At 49.3% G+C, this 21,684-nt stretch overlaps 1 protein-coding gene across 3 annotated transcripts in view; it reads left to right on the top strand.

The window, feature by feature from the left end:
• The first annotated feature begins 1,533 nt into the window (after positions 1-1,533).
• Positions 1,534-21,684, top strand: part of Gata4 (GATA binding protein 4) — a 39,890-nt gene continuing 19,739 nt past the window's right edge. For 2 of the 3 annotated variants that reach the window (XM_063234946.1, XM_063234945.1), the window contains exon 1: positions 1,534-2,289. In XM_063234946.1, the coding sequence (XP_063091016.1) occupies positions 1,677-2,289 (613 nt within the window). In that variant the 5' untranslated portion in view covers positions 1,534-1,676. Of the gene's footprint in view, positions 2,290-17,281; positions 19,448-21,684 lie in introns of those variants that run through there. The other variant, XM_063234947.1, reaches the window with a different exon arrangement.

Genomic DNA, 21,684 nt, shown 5'->3' with positions numbered 1-21,684 from the left:
TTTCTTCGTTACTACCGTCATGTAAGGCCTTGCTGTGAATGCGTTCAGGTATTGATTTATAACCCTTACTCATAGTTCTCACAACTGTGACACAGCTACCTTTAATATTTGCACTGTGCTGATGAGGAAACTGAGCACAGACTAAAGGGTTGGTCTAGAGGGATCTTTTCAGTGAGTGGCAGAGCCTGGATTCAGTGTGTGTTTCTGTTACAATCAAAAAAGAAAACAGTCAGGGGCAGCTGCCTCTCAGGGAGGAAAAAAAGTGTGTGGAAGTGCAGGGCTTCAAACTCTGGAGCCCTCCAGATACCACCCCCACCCTCTGCTTGTACTTTGATCTTAGACAAGTTTCAGAACTTTTCAAGGCTTCAGTTCCTTCTTTTGTAAAATGAGGAAAGACAACTTTACTCAGAGGGTTGTAAAGAAAAGGACCTGGGGCACCGGCAGGTATGTTACAAAGCACAGCTCTTGGTTTTCAGAAAAAAAATTCCCTGGTTGTGGCAAAACACAGGCTGCTAGGACACACAGGGCCAAGCCCAGGTCGCTCCTTCCCATGCTTCCACTGCCTGCTGCCTCTGCCTCTGGTGGACCTGCAGCTCCACAGGGAAAACCCTGTTGGTGAATTACAGTGCCTCCATGGGTTCTGCAGTGACCTTGTACATCCTCCTTCGTTCCTGGTCCCCATATGCAATCTGTAAAATGTCTCAAGTATAATTATTTTGGAGAAACGTGTAGCTTGTCTCACTTGACACCCACATGCTACAGCCTAGGGAGAATGGGTCTCTCCGTCCTTTTTAGGAGATTTAGCAGACATTGTTGCTCATTCCTAAACATTTCGACTCTACCTCAGCTTTTTAAAAATAGATTACAAACAAAACTTTCTTAAGTTGCTGGTTTTTATAAAGTTTTTCGTTGCCCTCGCCCATCCCTCACCGCTATCCAAAGTTCTTTCCTAGTCAGGAATGCTTGGGGAGAAGAGGGTAAAGAAGAAAAGATGAAGGAGATTTCTTGGGTCCAAGGCTTTTGCTGGAAACCGAAACTCTTGGACTTAGAAAGTACTGTAGCAAAACTATGCTTGAAGAATAAGATAAAATTAAAGTCCTTCCCAGTATGCTACAGAAAAATAATTGACATAGATCGCAAGCACCAAGTGCAGGCCCCAAGGCCCCGGACCCCAACTCCCCAGGGCGCCCTCCCAGGCGCCTGATCCCCGGCCCGAGCAAAACAAAGGCCTCGTCTTCGGCTTCCCTAGGAAACTGGCAGCCTCGGCCTCGAAACTGGTTCCAAAAGCGGTGATTTCGTTTGCAGCGGCGGCAGAAGCGCCCCTGCCTGGCTGGGGTCCGTGGGCCCGGAAAGCTCTGGGTAACCTCTCTCTCCGTTTCTATTCTTCCTTCAGGAGGGGAAAGAACCGCCCGGCTTCGGCGTTGAAGTCAGACCTTCAGGGTGCGCCCGCGACGCAGCGAGCTGGACGCAGGGCCCAGCGACCCGCTGGCCCGTGCACCCCGCCGCCTCTCTCCGCCTGCTGCTGCCGCCGCCGGAGCCGCACACGCCGCTGTCCGGGATCCACCCCCGCGATCCCGCAACCTGGGCTCCCGCTGCACGCTGGATTCAGGACGCCGACAGTCTCGCTGGCTCTGGTGGCTCCGGCGCTGACCGTGGTCCCCGCGCGCCCCGGGGCGATGTACCAGAGCCTGGCCATGGCCGCCAACCACGGCCCCCCGCCCGGCGCCTACGAGGCCGGCGGCCCCGGCGCCTTCATGCACGGCCCGGGCGCCGCGTCCTCCCCGGTCTACGTGCCCACGCCGCGCGTGCCGTCCTCCGTGCTCGGCCTGTCCTACCTCCAGAGTGGCGGCGCGGGCTCCGCGGCGGGGGCCGCCTCGGGCAGCGGCTCGGGGGCAGCGGCTGCGGGCGCCGCGCCCGGGGCGCAGCAAGGCAGCCCGGGCTGGAGCCAGGCGGGCACCGAGGGGGCCGCCTACACCCCGCAGCCCGTGTCGCCGCGCTTCTCCTTCCCGGGCACCACAGGGTCCCTGGCGGCCGCCGCCGCCGCCGCCGCACGCGAAGCCGCAGCCTACAGCGGGGGCAGTGGGGCGGCGGGCGCGGCGCTCGGTACCCGCGAGCAGTACGGGCGCGCGGGCTTCGCGGGCTCCTACTCTGGGCCCTACCCTGCCTACATGGCCGACGTGGGCGCGTCCTGGGCCGCGGCCGCTGCCGCCTCCGCCGGGCCCTTCGACGGCCCCGTGCTGCACAGCCTGCCCGGCCGGGCCAACCCCGCCGCGCGACACCCCAACCTCGGTGAGTACAGGGTAGCAGGCGCGCGTCCGTGTGCGCGTTGGGGGGCGGCGTGGGAGGGGCTGGACAGCAGGGGTCGGAGGCGGGGAGGGCGCGCTGGTCTCGCCAGCCCAGCCGGAGCCAGCTTTGGTCGGGGGGCCTGCACGCCACCGCATGGCACGGGCTGGGGCCTCAGAGCTGGGCCATTTGGCAGCCTACAGAAGAGCCCACTGGGTGACAGATGATCTTCCTGTGGCGGATTTCGCACCGGACGCACAGGAGGAATGAGCCCAGGAGGCATCCGCGAGATAGGGTGGACTGGGGCTGCGATGCACTTATGGGGGGGACACTGTGGTCTCGGGGTCCACCTGGGCGAAGGGGATACCCCTGGTGTGGTCTTTGGAGACGCAGGAGGCCCCGAGAGATTTTCTGCATTGTCCGGTTGGACTTGCGGTCGCTTGCTCGCCTTAGACCTGCTCTTCTCCCGAGGTCGGAGGAGCCTTCGCGAGTGGAAGGGGGGACGCCCGCAGGAGTCCCACTCCCGCGGGGACCGGTGGTCGTGCGGGTTGTGTGGGGTAAAGATGTGGCAACCAGGGGTTCCACATTCGAAGCACACCAGATCTGGGTGGGGTTGAGCACTGGCAGGACCATTGGCTTTGCTCTCCCCGGGAAGGGAAGGCCAGACTTGAGAGACAAAGTTAGTATTTATCGACTGCCTACTAAGTGCTGCATCCTTTTGCTTTTGTTCTCACTTTGAAGAGTCAAGTCTGTCCCTCCCTGCTTCCAGCGTAAGGCTGGCTCCCAGAGAGAAAAGTCCGGGCTTTGAAGAGCTTTTAAATGATTCTCTGGCCCTGGGCGACCAAGGAAGGTCTCCAGGGGGGTGCGTGCGGCCAAATACACATCCCAGGTAAACTGATTGTGGAAGTGGCGCCAGACCGGGTCTCTATGACTCCTGGGGCAGCTTCCCTGGCAAGGGGAGCCTAGAGGACACCCTGAGGAGGAGGAAGGGGCACCCCAGGGCTCCAAGCACATGTCTAGGCAAGGCCTGGGGTCTTTGCCTGCTTTCTAGCTAGGGTCTTCTGAGGCTTGAGACATAAAACCCAGAAAAATAGCCCCAGTTCCATTTTTTTTTTTTTTTAAACTTGAGGGCAGGAGGAAGGGGGCCTTTGCTTGGTAATCTTCACAGTCCTGGACTGAGGATTTGGCACTTGGTTCAGGAAAAGGAGCAAGACCCCAATCCAGAGGCAGGAGACCAGTGCCCCTGTGAGGGACAGCCACGGGATGCAGTGTGAGTGGACATGGTGTGTTTTAGATATTGCAGTGTAGGCTTCTGTGCTGGTGGGTAGAGAAGGAAGCCATTTCCCAAATTGCAGGGTCAGCCTGGAGAGCTGTCCCCTCCAGATGATCCATGAAGTCCCTAAATCTTCTCTTCTGCCTGGGACCAGGTATTTTAAACAATCAGGCAGGAGAGGGTCCCTGATGTCTGTGTGAGGGGACAGTGCAGCTGTTGAGTGTTGGCGTTTAGGTCCTCCAGTCTGTGCAGGCGCTTAGGTGAAAGCAATTTCAGAGCCGTGCATGTGAAGTCACCCCTCTGCCCCAATACCAGGGATGGAACCCAGCTCCCACCACCACCACCCCGTGCTTGTGCATAGTCTTCCAGTCACATGGGTCCCTGGCATATATGCCTGGAGGAGAGCTCTGTTGGCATGGCAGGCATGTTGGAGAGCTAGCCTGACTCACTAGCTGATGAGGGGTGGCAGGAAGAGAGAGCGATCCTGGGGTATTTCTGAAGAACTCTGGAGAGAGTGAGTTCCCATCCTGCCTTGCGTCTCCTGGGAGCTCGGGCAAGGCCAAGGCGCTTGCCTCTTACAGGCTCACCACTTCCTGTGCAAGGGACCAGCGTGACGCCTTAGAGAAGGTAGTGCTGATCGTGTTAGTATTCAATTTCAGCCCTTCGTAAGCAAAGATTATTTTATTAAACATGGTCATGTGGAATCACCAATTTTTCTGGTTTGCTTGGGACTAAGGGCTTCCCAGGAGTGGAGGTTTTTAATTCTAAAGCTGGGACCATCCATAAGGTACAGAGGTCATCCTCAACACACAGGAAAAGGGCGACAGATCCATGCCGTGTTCAGGGTAATGCTCGAAGTTCACGGAGAGGCAGAAAAGGTCCATCCTTGAGTCTGAGACTGTGCCTGAGTGAGGCCCCGTCTACACTGACTTCAAGAAGTGGGGAGGTGTTTGCCAGGAAAAAGGCATACAACTGAAGAGAATGATGGTTCTCATTTACCACCACTGTGTGTGGCACCAGAAAAGACGCAGCCTTTCTTTTGCTTAAATAACATTTATCACCATGGCTCAAACACTAATTCACTCTTAATTCAAAACATTTTTAATTTCAATGGTAAAAACTCAAAGAACATCTTTGTTTTCTATGAAGCATTAATTGCTTAATAACTTGCCAGAGTTTTGTGAGTTATTAGAATGAGACAAAAATCAAAATGAGGGGACTAGGGATTTAGCTCAGCAGCATAAGCGCCTGCCTTGCAAACATGCAAGTTCGATCCCCCATACTGATTTTTTAAAAAATCAAAATGATGTAAGCAAACAGGGGCATCTGGAGAACCGTGCACTTAGATTGGAAGGAAATATTCTGCCCTAACTGTAATGGGTGTGAACTTTGATTTATTCCGAGTTCAGTGTGAGCCATGACCCTGAAGCAATTGTCAAAATCGTTAATTACGACCTTAGTGGAATTCTGTGACCTTACTGAGGCCAGGTGCACAGTCTTACTCATATTTAAGTGCCTGGCACACGCTGGGCACTTAACAAATATTTGAGCAGAGATCTGGGAGGTTATTGCCCCAGGATTCTGCCATGGTCCAACCACACAGCATGGGGCTTGGGCCCTTTAAGTGGTGAACTGGGTTCTGAGGCAGGAGTACACCTGGAAGCCTTGGGGACCCAGAGGGAAAAGGAAGAAGGAGGGCTTTGGAGGCCTTGAGTTGCACTAGGTGAACAGGTACAAAGTTGGGGACAAGCACCGTCACACAGGACTGCAGCAGAGATTTGGAAATACAGCGTGGGGCATGGGTTGTGTTGATGATAAACTGGATGCTGGCCGTGTTGATGGGGAGGCTGTGTGGCCACCTGCCAGGGTGCTTTGCAGAGGTTTCTGCATTTCGAGTCTAAGACCCATGCTGTGGAGCAGCAGCATGACGCACAGTGCCAGCCTCTCCTAAAAGCTCATTTGAGTGGTTCCCCCATATATGTGCTTACCAAGACCTATGCAAATTCATTTTGAATAGGGGATCTTTTATAGTGTGTACACTATACCATGATCCAGTTACTTTGTATACCAACTTATAGAAAATATATGCAAATATGCCTTGCAGGCTGGAACATCATTTAACTAAGAAATAACTGTATCTTTGGGTCGTGTGGCAATTATACTCTCTAAGGACCTAACACTTTTGAATTCCTGGAAAGCTTGATAAAAACAGCACAGTCAAATGCATGTGTATTTAGCATTACTGAGACAATTTCATTGACGTTCTACCCCATTAGGTGCAGCATGGCACCTTTAAGGTGTTCCAGGAAGTCGGTGGAAAGTTCCACAGTGTGTTTGGGGTCTTTTGGGGACTGCTTATTGATTACACCACTTGCTCTGTGAACTGGTGTGTTTATAGGGGAATCCCGTGAGACCAACTCTGAAGTAGCTTGTTTGGCTAAAGAACAATTTGTCAGTCTTCAGGAAAACCGGCCTGTTTAACTTTCCAGTTGTCACCCTGAGCAGGTCAATCAGAGTTGGGCCTGCTCTTTAGAACTAAGGGGAGGGCCAATTAAATGAGCACGGTGTGTATTGGGGTGGCCTAGGGTATGTTACAACCTGTAGAGAGACCTGTCATGGGCCTCACTGTGTCCCATCAAGAGGTCAGGCCATATTTGCCAGGCCTTTGGTAAGCACTCAGGTGTAATGATGCTCAGGAGACAGTTTTAGATAACACTTTCTTCACTATCGGTACCCCTGTTTTTCCCCTTCCTTAAATGCACTGAGAAATAAACATACTCTGAGGTGTGGGGAAACAGCGTTAGAACAAAATTGTTTATTGGATTCAGTCATTGGATACCTGGGACTGGGAGTGTAAATTGGTGCCGCCTTTGTGGGGACTTTTGGTAAACCAGGCAAATTGTAAGCAGGCAGCCTCGGTAGGTGAGTTGCGCATTGAGGATTGATTATACAACTCGGTAGCACTGGGCTATCACTGAAACCAGAAATAACCTAGGAGCACATCACTAGGGGTCTGCTGGTGCACGTGTGGCCCGTAGAAACCACAAGTCATCATATAGGCATAAAAAAATGATGGTGATCCTGTAGGCTGCCGGGGGACTCCTTCAATATGCTTAAAGCTCAGGCACTGTGGCCAGCATTGTGCTCTGTGTGTGTGAGGGGGTAGATTATAGTCACTTGTAAGTGCATAGATTAAGGACTGGGGATTTAGCTCAGTGGCATAAGCGCCTGCCTTGCAAGCACGTGGTCGTGAGTTCAATCCCTGGTACCAATTAAAAAAAAAAAAAGTGCACAGATTATCCCTGGAAATCTAGGGATGTTACTATCCCTGAGATAATTTGTGCATCTTGGAACCATGCTTCATTATTCATTAGTGCTCTTAAATAACAAGAGCACACATTTAAAATATGGGGATGTTACAGTTAGGTTTGGTTCAAATGTTCTTATCCCAGGTTGTGTTAGGTGTGTTCTGAGCGTCTCTGACATTCATCTACACTGTGACGTGGCCATTGCCTTTTCCTCGGCTGAGTAATCATCTTTTGTATGTGTGGACCACCTTTTGCTTACCTGTTCACTGGGGTTGACCAAGTTGCCTTTGCTTCTTGCTGGTGTGAATAGTGCACTATAACATGGATGTGAGCATGGAAGCTTTTGAATCTTGAAGGGTGGGAATGGTGTTTTTTTTTTTTAAATGAATGTTATTATCCATTGTTTAAAAATGTATTTGTTTAAAAATGTAGTTGAGGGGCTGGAGATTTAGCTCAGCAGCATAAGCGCCTGCCCTGCAAGCAGGCAGTCGTGAGTTCGATCCCCCATACAGATAAAAAGGAAAAAGACAAAAAAAAATTATTTGATCAGTTAAGTTCCTAAAAATTTGTGACATATAGTCACCTTTCTGAAAGTCCCAGGTTTTTTGTGTCATTGTTTTGTTTCGATACTTTTGACATAGGATCTCGCTACTGTAGTGTAGGCTGGCCTTGAACTTGTTTATGTAGTACAAATTGGCCTTGAACTCAGCCATCTTTCTGCCTCAGCCTCCTGAGTGCTAGGATTATAGGCATTCACCACCATGCCCAGCAAGTCTGTTTTTTAAAGGTTTCTATATTTATTGTTAATGGATGCAAAGGTAAAGTGCTTTAGAACGAAATTGTTTATTGCATTCAGTTTTTACATATTCTTTTACAAATTCCTTGGGATTTTCCGTACTCTAAAACTTCTTGAAGATCCTGCCAGGCAGCTAGCTGAATGCCATCATTTCTTGCAACCCTTAACTGGGCTGGTGATTTTGCTCAACCAGAGGTGCTGCTTTACTGAGGGGCGTGCTGGCACGAGGAAGTCAGCCATGGTGAGGTGTGTCCGCCCCTGCCCTGAGGAGCTCCTCTGGTAGTCTGCAACCTGACCTGTGTTTGGAGCTGAAGCCATCCCAAATATTGCCACAGGGCTGCTGCTTTCCTTGCCTTGCTCTGGAAGACAGGAGTTTCAGGGAGGGAGAGAGAAGGGAGAGAGAATACTGCTGCTTTAAGAACTTGAAGGGATATAATTGACCTTTGATAGATCACCACTTGAGTATTCGTTCATGGCTGGCTCAAGCATTTGAGTGGCTTTTGGCTCCTCCTTTGCACCTTCTGAAGAAGACAGGATGATTACACCAGTGGGGGGGTTATAATAGGTTGAAACAGCTTCAACTCTGTTTTAATTTGCACGCAGTAGATACACAATTTGGGTGCAGCAGTGTCGGGATCCTAGCTGACGCCTTTGCAGGAAAAGGAGCCTGTGCCACGCACAGTATCCCGCTGTGAGTAGTAAGCTTAGGCTTCTGTGAGGAATCCACAGGGAAGTCATTCGATGGCAGGTCTTTTAAATCTTTCCTGGAGAAGTGGGCATGACAATCTCTGAAGAAAAACAGTGCTCGGAAAGATAACACCTTCCCAACATCTCTTCTCACCCTAGAACCAGCCTCCCCGACCCCACACTTTGCATTTGCCACACTTTAAGATGGGGGCACCGACTCCTTTGGAGTCCTCAGGCCCATGGTGGTTGGAGGACTCTGCACAACCTCAGATTCCCCACCACTTACCTCTCCTTCCAGCCTCTTCCCAGGGGAACATCTCCCTGGGAGACGGGCTCATGCCTGTCCCACAGAGCCTGTCTGTGGGATTCAATAGGAGGGACCCAAGCCTTCCACACACTGTGTTCCAGCCTTACCATTAGAGTACATAGAATTATAGAGAGGTTCCCACACCAGAGGAACCCTGAATCTAGAGTGTTTGCTGCTGCAGAGTGCAAAACGGAGGGCGGGGGGACTCATTTAGATACCTCCTTGCTGAGAGCCATCTATAACCTTCTTCACTATCTGTGCTCTGAAAACCTCAAAGAAAGAAAGGGAAAGCGTAGTAATTACAATTTTAATAAAGATAGATATGTGGCATGGATCCAAACAAGAGTTGAAAGAAAAATAAAAACAAAAACAAAAGAAAAACAACCCAGGCAGAAGAGCCCCCATAACCAGGTCAAAGCTGAGCCTTGCAGTCTAGCAGTGGAAGAGTTCCTGTGTTTGGCAGGTGGCCTGGGGTTTTATCTATTACTGTTCTGTAATCAGAATTGGGCCAGGATAGTCAAGCTCCTTATCAGAATGAAGGGAATTTGGTTTTTTGGCCTTCAACATTTTGCAGGAGCCCAGTGTTTTAAAATATCTTTTTCATCTCTAAAGACAAAGTTTAAGGATGCAGATAAACCATCCTATATTTCCAGTCATGGAAAAGGCTTTGCAAGTGGTGTTGGAGCTATCTTTCCAAATTGAAGGGCTCCATATATAATTTATTTTGGAGGAGGAAAAATCAATAAATTGGCACCCAAATTTAGTGTGGATTTTTGAGGTTAATTAAGCCATGAATTTTTGGATTCCCCAATTGCAGAGCCAGTTTTGCTTCATAAAGTTGAATTCAGTCTTTAAATTGTCTTTTTAAACCTTCTCCCCCTCTCCTTCTTCCAGTTTAAATCTCCATTTCTACTTCCACAAATTCAGTCAAACTTTATCACCTCCATTTAGAGCTGATCAATAGCAACTGGTGAACAGGTTAATTATAATCGCAGAATAAACGCTGAAGTCTCAAAGTTCACCACTTTTGCAATGTTTTCAAACCCCTCAGGGATCATGCCAAGAGCAGTTCATTGACCCATTCCAGCAGGTGTGGGAGTTCGAAGCACGGGCAGACAATCGGATCTGATTCAGGGCAACTCAGTTTGGTTTCTTATCTGCAGCTTTTGCTATCTTACCATGTCTGTCATCGCAGATAAAAAAGGTTCATCAATTGAGCTGGGAAATGGCAAGTTATATTTTCTTCTGATAAAGTTTTCTAGTTGTTGTTTTATCAGATTGGGTGGAAATTGTATGTGTCTCTGTCAAGGTCTGCAATGACCTTTTCAGATATTTTATCAGGTATTAGGTGAAGGAGACCTTTTTTTTTCTTTCTTTGACCTAGGAAAGAATGACCTGACTTCCAAGATCATAAATCAAACCAGGTAAAGAGAGGCAATAGTACAAGTTGCCCCTCAAAATTGAGTAGGCGGGGAAAAACAAATAACAAATAAAACCTTTCCCTAGCATATAGCAAGAACTTAACTTGACCCTAAATGAAGAATGTGGTTCCCACAGCACACACGGTTTGTAGGAAGGTACTCTTCTTTGAAAAAGAAAGTGTTTTCCAGGCAAAGATGGCTTCAGAAAAAGAAGTAGTGCTTTAAAAAATGGTATCAGTAAAACCTTAATTATCCTTTTATTAAATCAGTGTTTAATATGGCAAAATGAAAAACTCAGATAAACCAATGTGCAAATAAACAGTAATCTCACCATCCCAAGATAACCACCAGGAGGCAGTAATCCTCGACCTTTTTGTTACTCTACATATACAGGCGTGTGTGTGTATCTGTATTTTTAAATAGCCATAAAAGTTATTGTTTAAAGTCATTCCATGCCGAAGGCAGTTTCTGTAAGATTAGTGAGCCAGCTGGCTCCTGAAGACTGATCCCCTAAATAAAGCAGAAATGGGAAATTGATCCAAAGAACTGTCAGTAGTAGCCAATCAAATGAAAGAGTTGTGTGTAGAGATGTGTTTCAATTCTACAGTATAGTGAATTTAATTCGACAGTGATTGAAAGCTAGAGCATATCTAGTGTGCTTTGTTTGTTTGTTTGTTTGTTTGTTTGTTGGTGCTAGGGACCCTTGAGCATGCTCCGCACGCACAGTACTACTGAACCACACTCTCAGTGTTTATGGCTTACACTGGTGCCTGTTGGAGGGAGGTTGACCGCCTGGGCAGGACACATTGCTTTATGAGGCGCTGCTGGCTGTGAGACTGAGCTGTCACTGTCAGCCTGTGACCTGCAGCCATAGGGAGGTGGAAGCTCACAGGTCTGACCCTGTCAAGCCCTGGGGTCCGTCCCAAGCCTTCTCCTCTCTGAGACTGGTGTTGGGCAGCTCCAGGGGCTCTCCTTACTTGCCTGTTGTTCGGTGAAGGTGGAGAAGGCCAGGTGTGGAAAGGGCCACATGGGCTGTTCCAGAGCCCTCTGGAGATACTTACAGCTCTGGAGAAGATGCTTCAGGCCGACCGTGTTGCGGCCCAGGCCACAGCCAACATATTAATGTGTGACCTTGATCCTGCCCACGTAAACCACAGTTCACACTCTTGGGTCAGCAGGTTTCCACAGCCACCTCCGCATCAAGCAGCAGTATCTAGGAAATCTTGAGTCTCATTTTGTTTTCCTTTTACATAATAAAATACTAACCACTAAAATGTAAAAGTCAACTTTGGGAAACCACAGTATGACCTGAGAGTGGCATGGGTTTCTTCCTTTGGCTCATTGATATACGCGTGTAGTGTCAGAGGTTCTAGGAAGCCCTGGAGGACAGCTGCAGGAGAGCTGGCTGCAGACTCCAGTACCAAACCCCCTTGCTCCATGGCTTAATAATCCGGATCATCTTCTGCCCCCTTCTGTGGTCTGCACTCCTTAGGCTTTAGAGATGAAAGGTGAACGAGGTGGTGTCTGAATCCCAGCAGCTTAGAGTCAGGTAAGGAAGAGAAAAATAAGTGTTTTCCCAAGAATCCAAATCAGATGGAGGCTCCTGCCACAGGCACATTTTGGGGAGTTCATGTGTGTGTGCTGTCAAGTGGGGAACATATGAGCTGCAAGCCTGGCACAGGCAGCCTGGGGTTCAGGAGAAGAAGAGGAAACAAAAATCCAGGCCAGTTTCAGTGCCAAGCGCGGATCCCCAGCTTGAGCTGGAAGAGGGGCATGGTCTGTCGGTCCAGGAAGCGGAGCCTTCTGCAGGCCCTGATCAGTGCTTTCCTTGGAGGTCAGGAGATGGCAGGAGAGGTCTTGAGTAGTAATGTGGATAATCACAGGGAAGGTACCTACCCAGTCCCTGTGGGGCAGATTCATCAGACCATTTCAGGAGGTCTGATGAAGGAGGCTTGTGGGTGAAGCCAAAGAGCTCTGCTTAACCAGCCTTCTCTGAATGTCAGTCTGTCTCCCTCCCTCATCTCTCTGAGAGCCCAGGATTAGACCCTGAACCTGTCTTGTGCTAGCTGGTCGCTCCCCCACAAGCCACATTCCAGCCCTAACTTCTGCCTCAACTCATCATTCTTCCCTTCATTTCAGGCTCAGTTCTCTCCATTTATTTATTTGTCTGTCTGTTTGTTTTGTTGTGCTGGAGATCAGACTCAGGGCCTTGTGTATCCTAGGCAAGCACTCTGCTGCTAACCTATGACCACAGCCCCGGTTTTTGCCTTTTAAACCAATTTTTTTAGTAGAGAGAAGTCAAACATAGGCAAAAATAGAACACAGAAGATCTATCTCCTACTTTCAAAAGATAAGAGTTCACAACCAGCTGTTTCATTGATGTCTGGCTTAGTTACTCTTCTCTGTTTCTGGGACAAAATACCCAACACCCAAAGTTAAAGGTGGGAAGGTTTATTTAGTTCACAGTTTGCAGAGGTTTTAGTCCATAATCCACTGGTTCCAAAGCAAGGTGGCATGTGGTAAACGGCAACAGTTCATGGAGGTGGGAGACAGCAAAAGCATCAAGAAAGGAGGGGAGAGCAAGCCTCTTTCCTTCCCTTAAATTATGTGCAGGTTGTCCACCCTAGGGCAGCTGTAGCACTCACACTCTTGATCCCAGCATTAGACCGTGAGTCAGTTACAAGTTCTAGATTCAGCTGCCTCTGAAAAGCCCCACCATGATCACATGAGGATTTGAGGGAACATCCAGATATAAACTATAACATTCCATCCCTGCCTCGTATCCAAAGACTCATGTACATTCCTTTATGCGTAAGACATTTATAATGTACATCTTTGGTACATCTTTAAGATTTACCAAAGTTTTAACAGTTTCAGCATTGCTAAAAAGTCCAAGTCTGCCTCCACTGAGATTTAAGACAAACTCTTAGCTGTGAGCCCCTGTACAAATGAAAATAAAATTAAACACTTATAATATTCAGTGGCACAGGGAACATTCCATTCCAAAAGTTACAAACAGAGGGATGCAAAGGAATGGGATCAAAGCAAGTCCAAAATTCAGCAGGGAAAACATTAAGTTCTGTAGTTCCATGTATAGCATTTGAGGCAATCTGTGAACCCCAGATGACTTGAGTGGCTTTGCCTCTATGGAACTTACGGTGGTTGTAGCGCCCATGGCTTCTCTCTTGGGCCCACTCTGCTCTCTTCTTTGTAGCTTTCCTTAGATGATCCACATTTCTGGCTTCAAACTTCTGGGGTGTCCACTGCACCTTTGGCTTCACACTCACAGCTTCATACACTGCCCTCTCTGGGCACACTGCCTGGACTCCCAGGCCTTCTTCTGAAATCAGAGTGGAAACTTTCCTGGCTCCACAACTCTTTCATTCTGTATGCACCTAAAACCAGTTACCATATGGATGATGCCAAGGTCAGTTGCCAGCTGGAGCAGTAGCCAGGCTTCCCTCTCCTCTTGTTGCTTTTGGAGTTTTCTCTGCCATGTGCCAGCCTACTTTGGAGCCAGTGGATTATGGACTAAAACCTCTACAAACTGAGCTTAACAAACCTTCCCTCCTTTAACTTTAGGTATTACGTATTTGATCCTAGCAATGAGAAAAGTAACTAAGACAACATCCCACTCCCTTTACCTCTTATTGCACTACACTGAAGTATCAGCACATCATTGTACCTGTAAATACTTCTTTATTATTTTTCCAAAACATGTAAGGACTGTTTAAAAAATATAGCTCTGGTGCCATATCATCATCCTGAGACACCCTGTCACTCCTTAGTATCATCAACTACCCAGTCAGAGTTCAGATGTACGCTGTCTAAATCAGGCTCAGGGATGTCCTCTCTTTAGATCTCTCGAGTTTCTTTCCACCTCTTAAATCCCTCTTTCACCTGATTTTCTCTTTCTTACAATATGTTTACTAAAGAAACAAGGCTGTCTCTGGAGCATCTGAAGCCTGGGTTTGGGAGGCTGTATCCCCTGCAGGACACTCAGCATGTCCCTCTGTCCCTGTCTTTCACGTACATCTATGATTTGGAAGAAGTAAACGGAAGCAGTGCAGGTCGATGGTGTCCTTGATGGCTGTGTACTTCATTAGGGGCTGCAGTGGTACTGCTCAAATAGTATCAGTCCTTCGTTTATTGCTGGAAATCTTGCTGGCAACAAACACGCTTTCATCTTACAGCATATTTGGGTGCAGTGAGGTTTAGTTTGGACAGGAGACACAGAATAAATGCCTCCTCCTTTCATTTTGCTGAACTATTCTCCAGGATTTCCACAGGGAGATGTGTTCTTATCATTAAGAACTCAGGGTTTGGACGTCTGTGCTGTGCTTTTGGCCACATGTCCCCAGTGACTCTCAGATGGCCATCTTTGCCAGTGGGAATAGGTTCAAATTGGCTCCTGAGTTCCTTTGACAAAATCTTGGTTTAATAATTTCCTGCTTTGCATCCTACAAGATCTTCCAAGCTTTCTGTATGGATGGTTTCCTCCCAGACCTACAATTGGCTGTTTCCCCAGAAACCACTGGCTCCTTTCTGTGAGAAGCAGTATTTAGAGACCCCACTAGCTGTACTCACTGTGAGGGGCCGGTCATTGACCTCTGTCATTGACCCAAAGGGAGGATCAAATAGATCATATGTACCTACCACTGTTCAGATTCTGGAACAAGGTATGTTGCCTTCATGTCATGCATTTTTTAAATTGAGGTGAAGTACGCCTGATTAAGAACTTTCCGTTGTAGTTCTATGTGCAGTGCCTTTGGGTACATTCCCATCATGATGAAACCTTTGCCTGTCCATCTCCACAGCTCCCTCACCACGACGCTGTCCACCCAGCTGTAAACCTCCCTGCACCCTCGCTGCAGCCCCGGTAGCCCCTTCCTGTCCTCTCCACCTCCACATCTTTCACTGCTGGCAGAGTGTCATGGTGCAGGACCCAGGGACTTGTCCTTCTGTGATGGGCTGATTTCCCTTAGCGTGCTGCCCACCACATGCCTGCTTTCTGTCCCCACGTGACCGTTTCCCTCCTCCCCAAGGCTGAGTACTGCGCCACTGTGCGCAGTGCTCCTTGGGCTCCCAGGTGACTTCTTTGTTGTGAATTAGGCCATTGTTTTCCACAGGTGTGTGGATAACTCTTAGGGCCTCCACTTCCATGTCTTTTCTGTCTATCCAGAAGAGGCATTGCTGGGGTTTGCAGTTCTGTGTGGTTTTGAAAACATAGACTGTTTCCTGCAGTGACTGTCACCTCGTGTGACTGTGTTACATTTCTGTGGCCAGGGCTGGGCCATGCCAACAGTCCCTGTAGTCCCTGCCCAGAGCCAGAACTGAGTTTCCTGCATCTGACACTGAGGTGTCCTTTGCGGTCATCTCAGAAGCCCCCTGGCACTGTGGGGCTCCCCACTTCGTGCCAGCTCCCTGAGTCTCTGGGCTTCCACATCCAGTTGGTTCATGGCCACTGTGTCCCAGCGCCTGACCTGCCGGCTTGATAGTCCACAGGGCTGTCGCCTGGGAAGCCAAGCAGGCTCTGAGTGGGGCGTGGAAGTCACAGCAGAAGTCTTCCCTCACCGACGCTCCTGCCCTCTCTATGGCCGGGCCTGGGAGTCCAGGAACTCTGTGACGGGACAAATAGCCCTGCCTTGCAGTGGGGCTGCTGCACAGGGTCTGCACCCTTGTGGACAGGAGGAACAGCCGGTTCTGCTGGGCTTCTGGGAGGCCCTGGGACTTGGGCTTGGGTGAGGCCTGGCCTCCTTGGAGCCAGGAACAGTGAAGCTTCCAGGCTGGAAGTGGACTCCAGAGGAGGTCCTCTCCGCTGTCATAGCCATGGTGCTTTTGGGTGTGGATGCCACAGCTCTCACTCACAGGACATACAGGACCACCTGGTGCCTCTCTCCTTTCTTTCTTTCTTTCTTTCTGAGGCAGGGTCTCAGTTCACTATGTGGTCCATGCTGTCCCAGAACTCATGGCAACCCTTCTGCCTCAGCCTCCTCACTGGTGGGATTGTAGGTTTGCTCCACCATGCCTGGCTTAGCCTGTGTCATAGATTCTGCTCCTTCCAGCATCATTCCCCCAGCCTGGAAGTGTTTCTGATGAATTTCAAATAACCACAACTTCTCTGGAAAGATCAAATCTGGAATTCATTCCAAAGCCAGAGGGAGAGGATTGTCTTTGTAACAGACCCAAGAAGCAGGACAATCAGATAATAGGGTGTGAGATCCCAGGGGGCAGAGGATGGGCCAGTTGTAGGAACTTGGCAGAGGCAGTGGGACCTTGAGGCTGCAAGCAGGGCATGCAGGATGCCTACGGCAGGTGGGACCAGTGGACTCAAGGCTGAGGTGGGTGGGATGTCCAGGTAGAGAGGGCAGAGCTTCCAGTGGCCTTTATATTAGGCCTTGGGAATGGGAAGGAGCCCCCCAAGTAGAGGAAAGAGCCCCCCGAATAGATGAAGAGCTCTGCAGAGCTCTCAGCACTCAAAGGCAGAGGCTCTGGCATTGGCAACACTCCTGCTGCCAGGGGAGCCAAGACAGGAGACCCAGGGCTCACCGGCGTGCACAGAACCCGGGCTCAGTCTTTAGGACTGTGAGGGACAGGGGTAAGTGCCCTCTGCGTTTCACCTGGCAGAAGCCTCCTGCATGCGTTTCTTGATCCCCACGGTGCCCTGTTGGCCTTGGCAGTGCCCCCTTAGGCTTGCAGAGAGCCTCCGAAGCCTGCCATCCGGCCTGGAGCTGGGTCTGTGGTCCTGTCCCCTCCTCCTCCCACTCTGTGCAGAGTGTGACCATCCCGGTCTCTGTGCCCACCATCACTGCCTCTCGACCTCCCGCACCCAGTCTGTTTAAAGCTGTAAGTGCCTGTTGATTCTGCTGGATGGTCCCCCCGCATGAAGTGCTTCCCAGGAGTGACCAGAGGCTCTCCTGCGGGCAGTGTTGATATTAAGTTTCCTGCCCAGTGTAAACACCTCTCTGGGATGGCATTAATAATGGGAACTGTTTCCCTGGACACAGCTGGGGCGCAGGGGAGCAGGAAGAAGAAGAAAGGGGAACTGCTGTGCACTGAGGAGGGGCCCAGTCCAGTCTCCTTTTCACAACCTCGGCCTCTATTCCTTATTTGGACCACCAACTTTTTATTATTTGGCAGCTGAAAAAGGAGAGGTGATATACAGAGGGCCAACGGAGCCAGCTGGGGAAAGACTCCTGATTTAAATTTCTGCCTTTGTCCTTATAACACCTCCCAGTTCACACACCCGTGAAACTGAGTTGTAGTAGTTGGGTGGCAGGGTATGTGTCTCGTGGCTCGAGACCCTGCATTCAACTTCACTACTGAAAAAACATTAAACAGAATCTTCTTCATGAGGTTATTGTAAGAGTGCTCCTGGATCCCACTACAGTACTCCACAGTAGTGTCTGTAAATGTAGTCACTGTTCACTCAAAGACTGATGGACTGACAGGCTGATTGAGACAGGGTCTCACTATGTAGTCCAGGCAGGGCCAGATCTGGAACAATCTTCCTGCCTCAGCCACCCAAGTGCTAGGAAGCCACCATACCTGGCTTATACACTCATTTAAAGACATGTTATTAGAAGAGGCATTGTTTCAAACAATATCTTTTCAGGTCCACTGATAAAGATTGGGGGTGCACAGGACCCTGGCAAGCTGAGCTCTGGCCTTGTCCTTTTCTCCTTCAGAGCAGGCTCGTTGGTGTAAGCAGAAGCAATGTGGGGTCACAGCTGCTGGACAGATGCCTTTGAGCACATGAGACTCCTTCAAGGAGCCTTCTGAGGCCGTTGGGACGAACTGTCTGCCCCTGGGGAGGTGTGAACATGGAGGAGACATGGGCACTGTGGGGGTGGGCCTGGAAGGAAGCAGGATGGGGTAGGAGCCCGAGAGCCCCCTTCTGCCTTAGATCGTTTCCGAGGAGTCTCTCCTGCGGTCCGAACCAAGTTGCGCTGATGGTTGACATCGTCATGGCTTAAATTAGTTTGTTGAGGCTGCCAGTGTGGGTGCGCACCTGGATTCCCAGCTCTTGGGAGGTTGAAGCAGGAAGATTGCCATGAGCTCAAGACCATCCTGGCTACAGAGTGAGATCAGGGCCAGTACTGGACAGCACTGAGAGAGCCTTTCTCATAAAGCAAAGTAAGAAAAAGATGGATGGATAGATGAGTGGACAGATAGCTTAAATTTATCTGCTGAAAAGTTGGAGGCAGGCCTTGTGAATTTCTGCCCCAAAATGCACTTGACCTGTGGTGACTGCTGGATTCTGAGGGGATCTGGAGAAGGACGTGAAGATTAAGAGAAGCTGCGTATTTGTTCCTTGTGTGGTTTTGGTTCTCTTAAAAGTTCAACATAAACCTCCAACTATGGAACCAGGATCTGGGTTTCTCATGCCCCAGGCTCCACTACAGTAGGGCATGGACTTGCTGACCATACTGGAGGAGCCACGGGGTCACCTGAGATTCAGGCCCTCGTGACAATGCAGGAATTGGATCCAGGGCCCAGTGGGTGTGTGGCTTCCCAGGCCTGTGCTCTATGACGGGACGGGAAGCCCTGTGGGTCATCTGACGGCTCTGCCCAAACCAGGACTGGGAGTGAAGCCAGGAAAAAGTGAAGGCCACGCTCTGCTGGGAGCAGGACTTGATGGCCCCATGCAGGGCCCAGGGCAGCCGGCGGGCAGAGGACTTGAAGTGGGGAGGAAGACAAAGCCAGAGCCCCAGGCCCAGGCCAGCAAGAGTGGTTGGGAGACAGTTGCGACATCGATGGTGGCATTCAGTCCTCACGGGTGCTTCCAGTGCCCCTGCTCCCATCTGGTGCTGCTGCGTTTACTCCCAGTTTTCCCCTGGCAGGTAAGAAGCCAAGGGGACAGGGCCTGCCCACGGCCAAGAAAGGGCTGAGGCAGGCAGATGTCAGCCAGCCCAGCTCCCTGAACCGGCGCCCTCCCGGAATCTGGGTCAGCTGCCCCTGGAATTGCCTCAGCCGGATCAGCAGATGCCAGTCACAGTGGTCAGAATTAGACTGATTTATTTTGCTGCTATAATCCATTCCTAAGTTTTACTTTTTGTAAGATCAGTGCATTATTGATTGAAAAGAAGGAGATCAGGAGTCAAGAGGTGGAAGCAACTGAAGTGTCCACGGATGAGGGATAAAGTGATGCAGTGTATTCACTCATACGGTGGAATATTATCCAGCCTTTGAAAAGGACATCGCCTTTGTGCTGCAGCATGGATAAGCTTTGTGGACTTTGTAGAAGTGAAGTAAACCTGTACCGAAAGAGTGTGCAACATGTGATCCCTGCCATGAGGTGCGGACAGGACTCAGATTCATAGAGACAGTGAGAGCTGGCAGAGCTGGGTCTGAAGATTCCACACCTAGCAGGTACAGTTTTCATTTTGCAAGGTAGAAAAGGTCTTGGAGATGGGTTCACAATAGTGTTGATCTGCACATTTAATTTGGTTACAGGAGTCGCTGCTAAGTGTGTGTCACCACAGTTAGAAATTAAAAAGTATAAAAGTGGGAAAAGAGACAACGCAGGATTTTAGCAGTGGGAAGGTCTTGGGTGCAATTCCCAGTCCCACGGGTGCAAGAAGGGAGGGAGGGAAAGCTTGTTTTTCTGGCTCATGAGTTGTTCTTTCTCACTGAGTCTTAGTGACTCTGCTGTTACAGCCTGGCTGATAACCAGGCAGATTATTCTTGGTGTAGAGGCGGAAAATAGTGATTTAAAAGCTTTTTACTCGAAGCAGCTAGCCCATCTCTGATCTATCAATATATTATGGTTTATAATTCACATTAAAATTTTGTCACATTTTTATAAGGAAGTGAATGTATTAATTTTTTGGTGCATAAATCAAATCAGAATAAAAATCTTCATTTGAAAAGAAAAATTGCTGTTGTTTGGGTGTTTCACACTTTTTCTAAGATGTCTGCCAAGTGGAGGAAAGTTATTTATTGGTAGAGGGGGCCCGAGACCAGCCCACCAAGCACTGGCCAGCCCAGGACCTGCAGGTGGAGAGGAGAGGCTGGTGGGGCTCTGTGCCACCTCCAGTCCAGCTGCATTATAGTTGATTGATTTGCAAATGTTCTCTGAGCTAAAACATGCTGAGGCTAGAGACAAAGGAGAAAGGAAGTGAATGTAGTCAACTATGTAAGATCTGCCTAGAATTTGGGTTAACTCCAAAATATGACTGGGGAGGGAAGAGTAAAATTACCAAAAAAATCTAAGCGATTGTGATAGTTGTGATGTCAGTTTGAATGAGAAAGAGCTCATGAATTAGGGAACTATAATTGTGTGTCTATGAATGACTGCCATGTGGTCGGCTGTCTGAGGAGGGAATGCCCACCCTGGAAGTGGGGAAACCAACCAATGGGTTTGCAGCCTGAGCGAAATAAAAAGGGAAAGAAGGAAGCCTCCCCTTTGGCTTCTTTGGAGAAACCAGTCTTTGCCTTGGCCTGTGGATTTTAGTCTCCAGTACTCTCAGTCTTCCAGTCTTTGACCTTTAAATGCAGATCGTTGGGACCCTTCAGCTTTCTGACCCAAATTGCAGTGAGCTCCGGGTCTCTGGCCATGGCTGGATCCTTGGGCTCCCAACACACAGAAGCCTGTTTCACAGGCGGCCATTGGAAACCCACCTGCTGAATCCCAAGGAAACCTGAGTTTCGGAGGAGGAGGCTACAGGCAGCAGTAGCTGGGGAGGGGGCACATTTGCTTGCAGAACAGGTTTATACTACCTGGGAAAGACAACGAAAGAAAGGTGTACCTCTCTCCTCCTCCTTGGAAAACTCCCAGAATACAGTAAACCTCATGTCCAGTGATACCAGGAGGCAGCTCATACCCTCAGCTGGCAAACACTGCCAAAAGTGGTAGAAATCCAGGCCACGTGGAGGGACAGGCTCTGAAGCCGGTCCACACTTCTCCCACACTTCTCTCTCTCTCTTGCTGGGGGGAAATCTTAATAAAATACACAAGCTTGGGTATGAAGCAGCCGTGTTTTCATTGTCACAAGTGAAAGTAAAGACATTTCTTCAGTAAAGAAATATGTCAGTCTCTGTGAAGAAAGCTATTACACTATACTGAAATGCTTTAAAAAGACAAAATGGAAAAATACTGCATTCTTGGACTGGAAACCTTCACAGTATTCTTTATTCCAAACCCCCACCCCCAACAAATCTGTACATTTAATGCAGTCTCAGGAAACATCCCAACAGGATTTCTTAAATGCAACTTGTCAAGTGGATTGCAGAGTGTATGTGGAAGAGTTATTGTACAAGAATAGCCAAGATAATTTTTAAAAAGAATACTTAAGAATAGGGAACTTGCCTTATCAGAAATCAAAACAAACCAGAGAGGTGCTGGCGCGGAAACTAATCCTGCTGTGCTCATTGCAGCCCGGCTGAGCCGGTGACTGATGACTCCCTGGAGCTCCGCCAAGGCATTAGGCACAGGGACGCCCTGGAATAGAAAGACCTGCATACGCCTCCGATCCTTTCACATATCAAGCACAGCTAAACAGCGCCAGGCATTATGGAGAGAATGTAAATGTTACACACCTTTCCATTGCAAAGCTAATCAATCCTCCAGGGAGAGCAAGGTGGATCTGTGCTGACATAGAAAATGT

Source organism: Cavia porcellus, unplaced genomic scaffold, assembly GCF_034190915.1.
Source record: "Cavia porcellus strain 051 isolate PalLab524CR breed Dunkin Hartley unplaced genomic scaffold, mCavPor4.1 scaffold_24, whole genome shotgun sequence".
NCBI lineage: Eukaryota > Metazoa > Chordata > Mammalia > Rodentia > Caviidae > Cavia > Cavia porcellus.
This window is presented reverse-complemented; position numbering and strand designations above follow the sequence as displayed.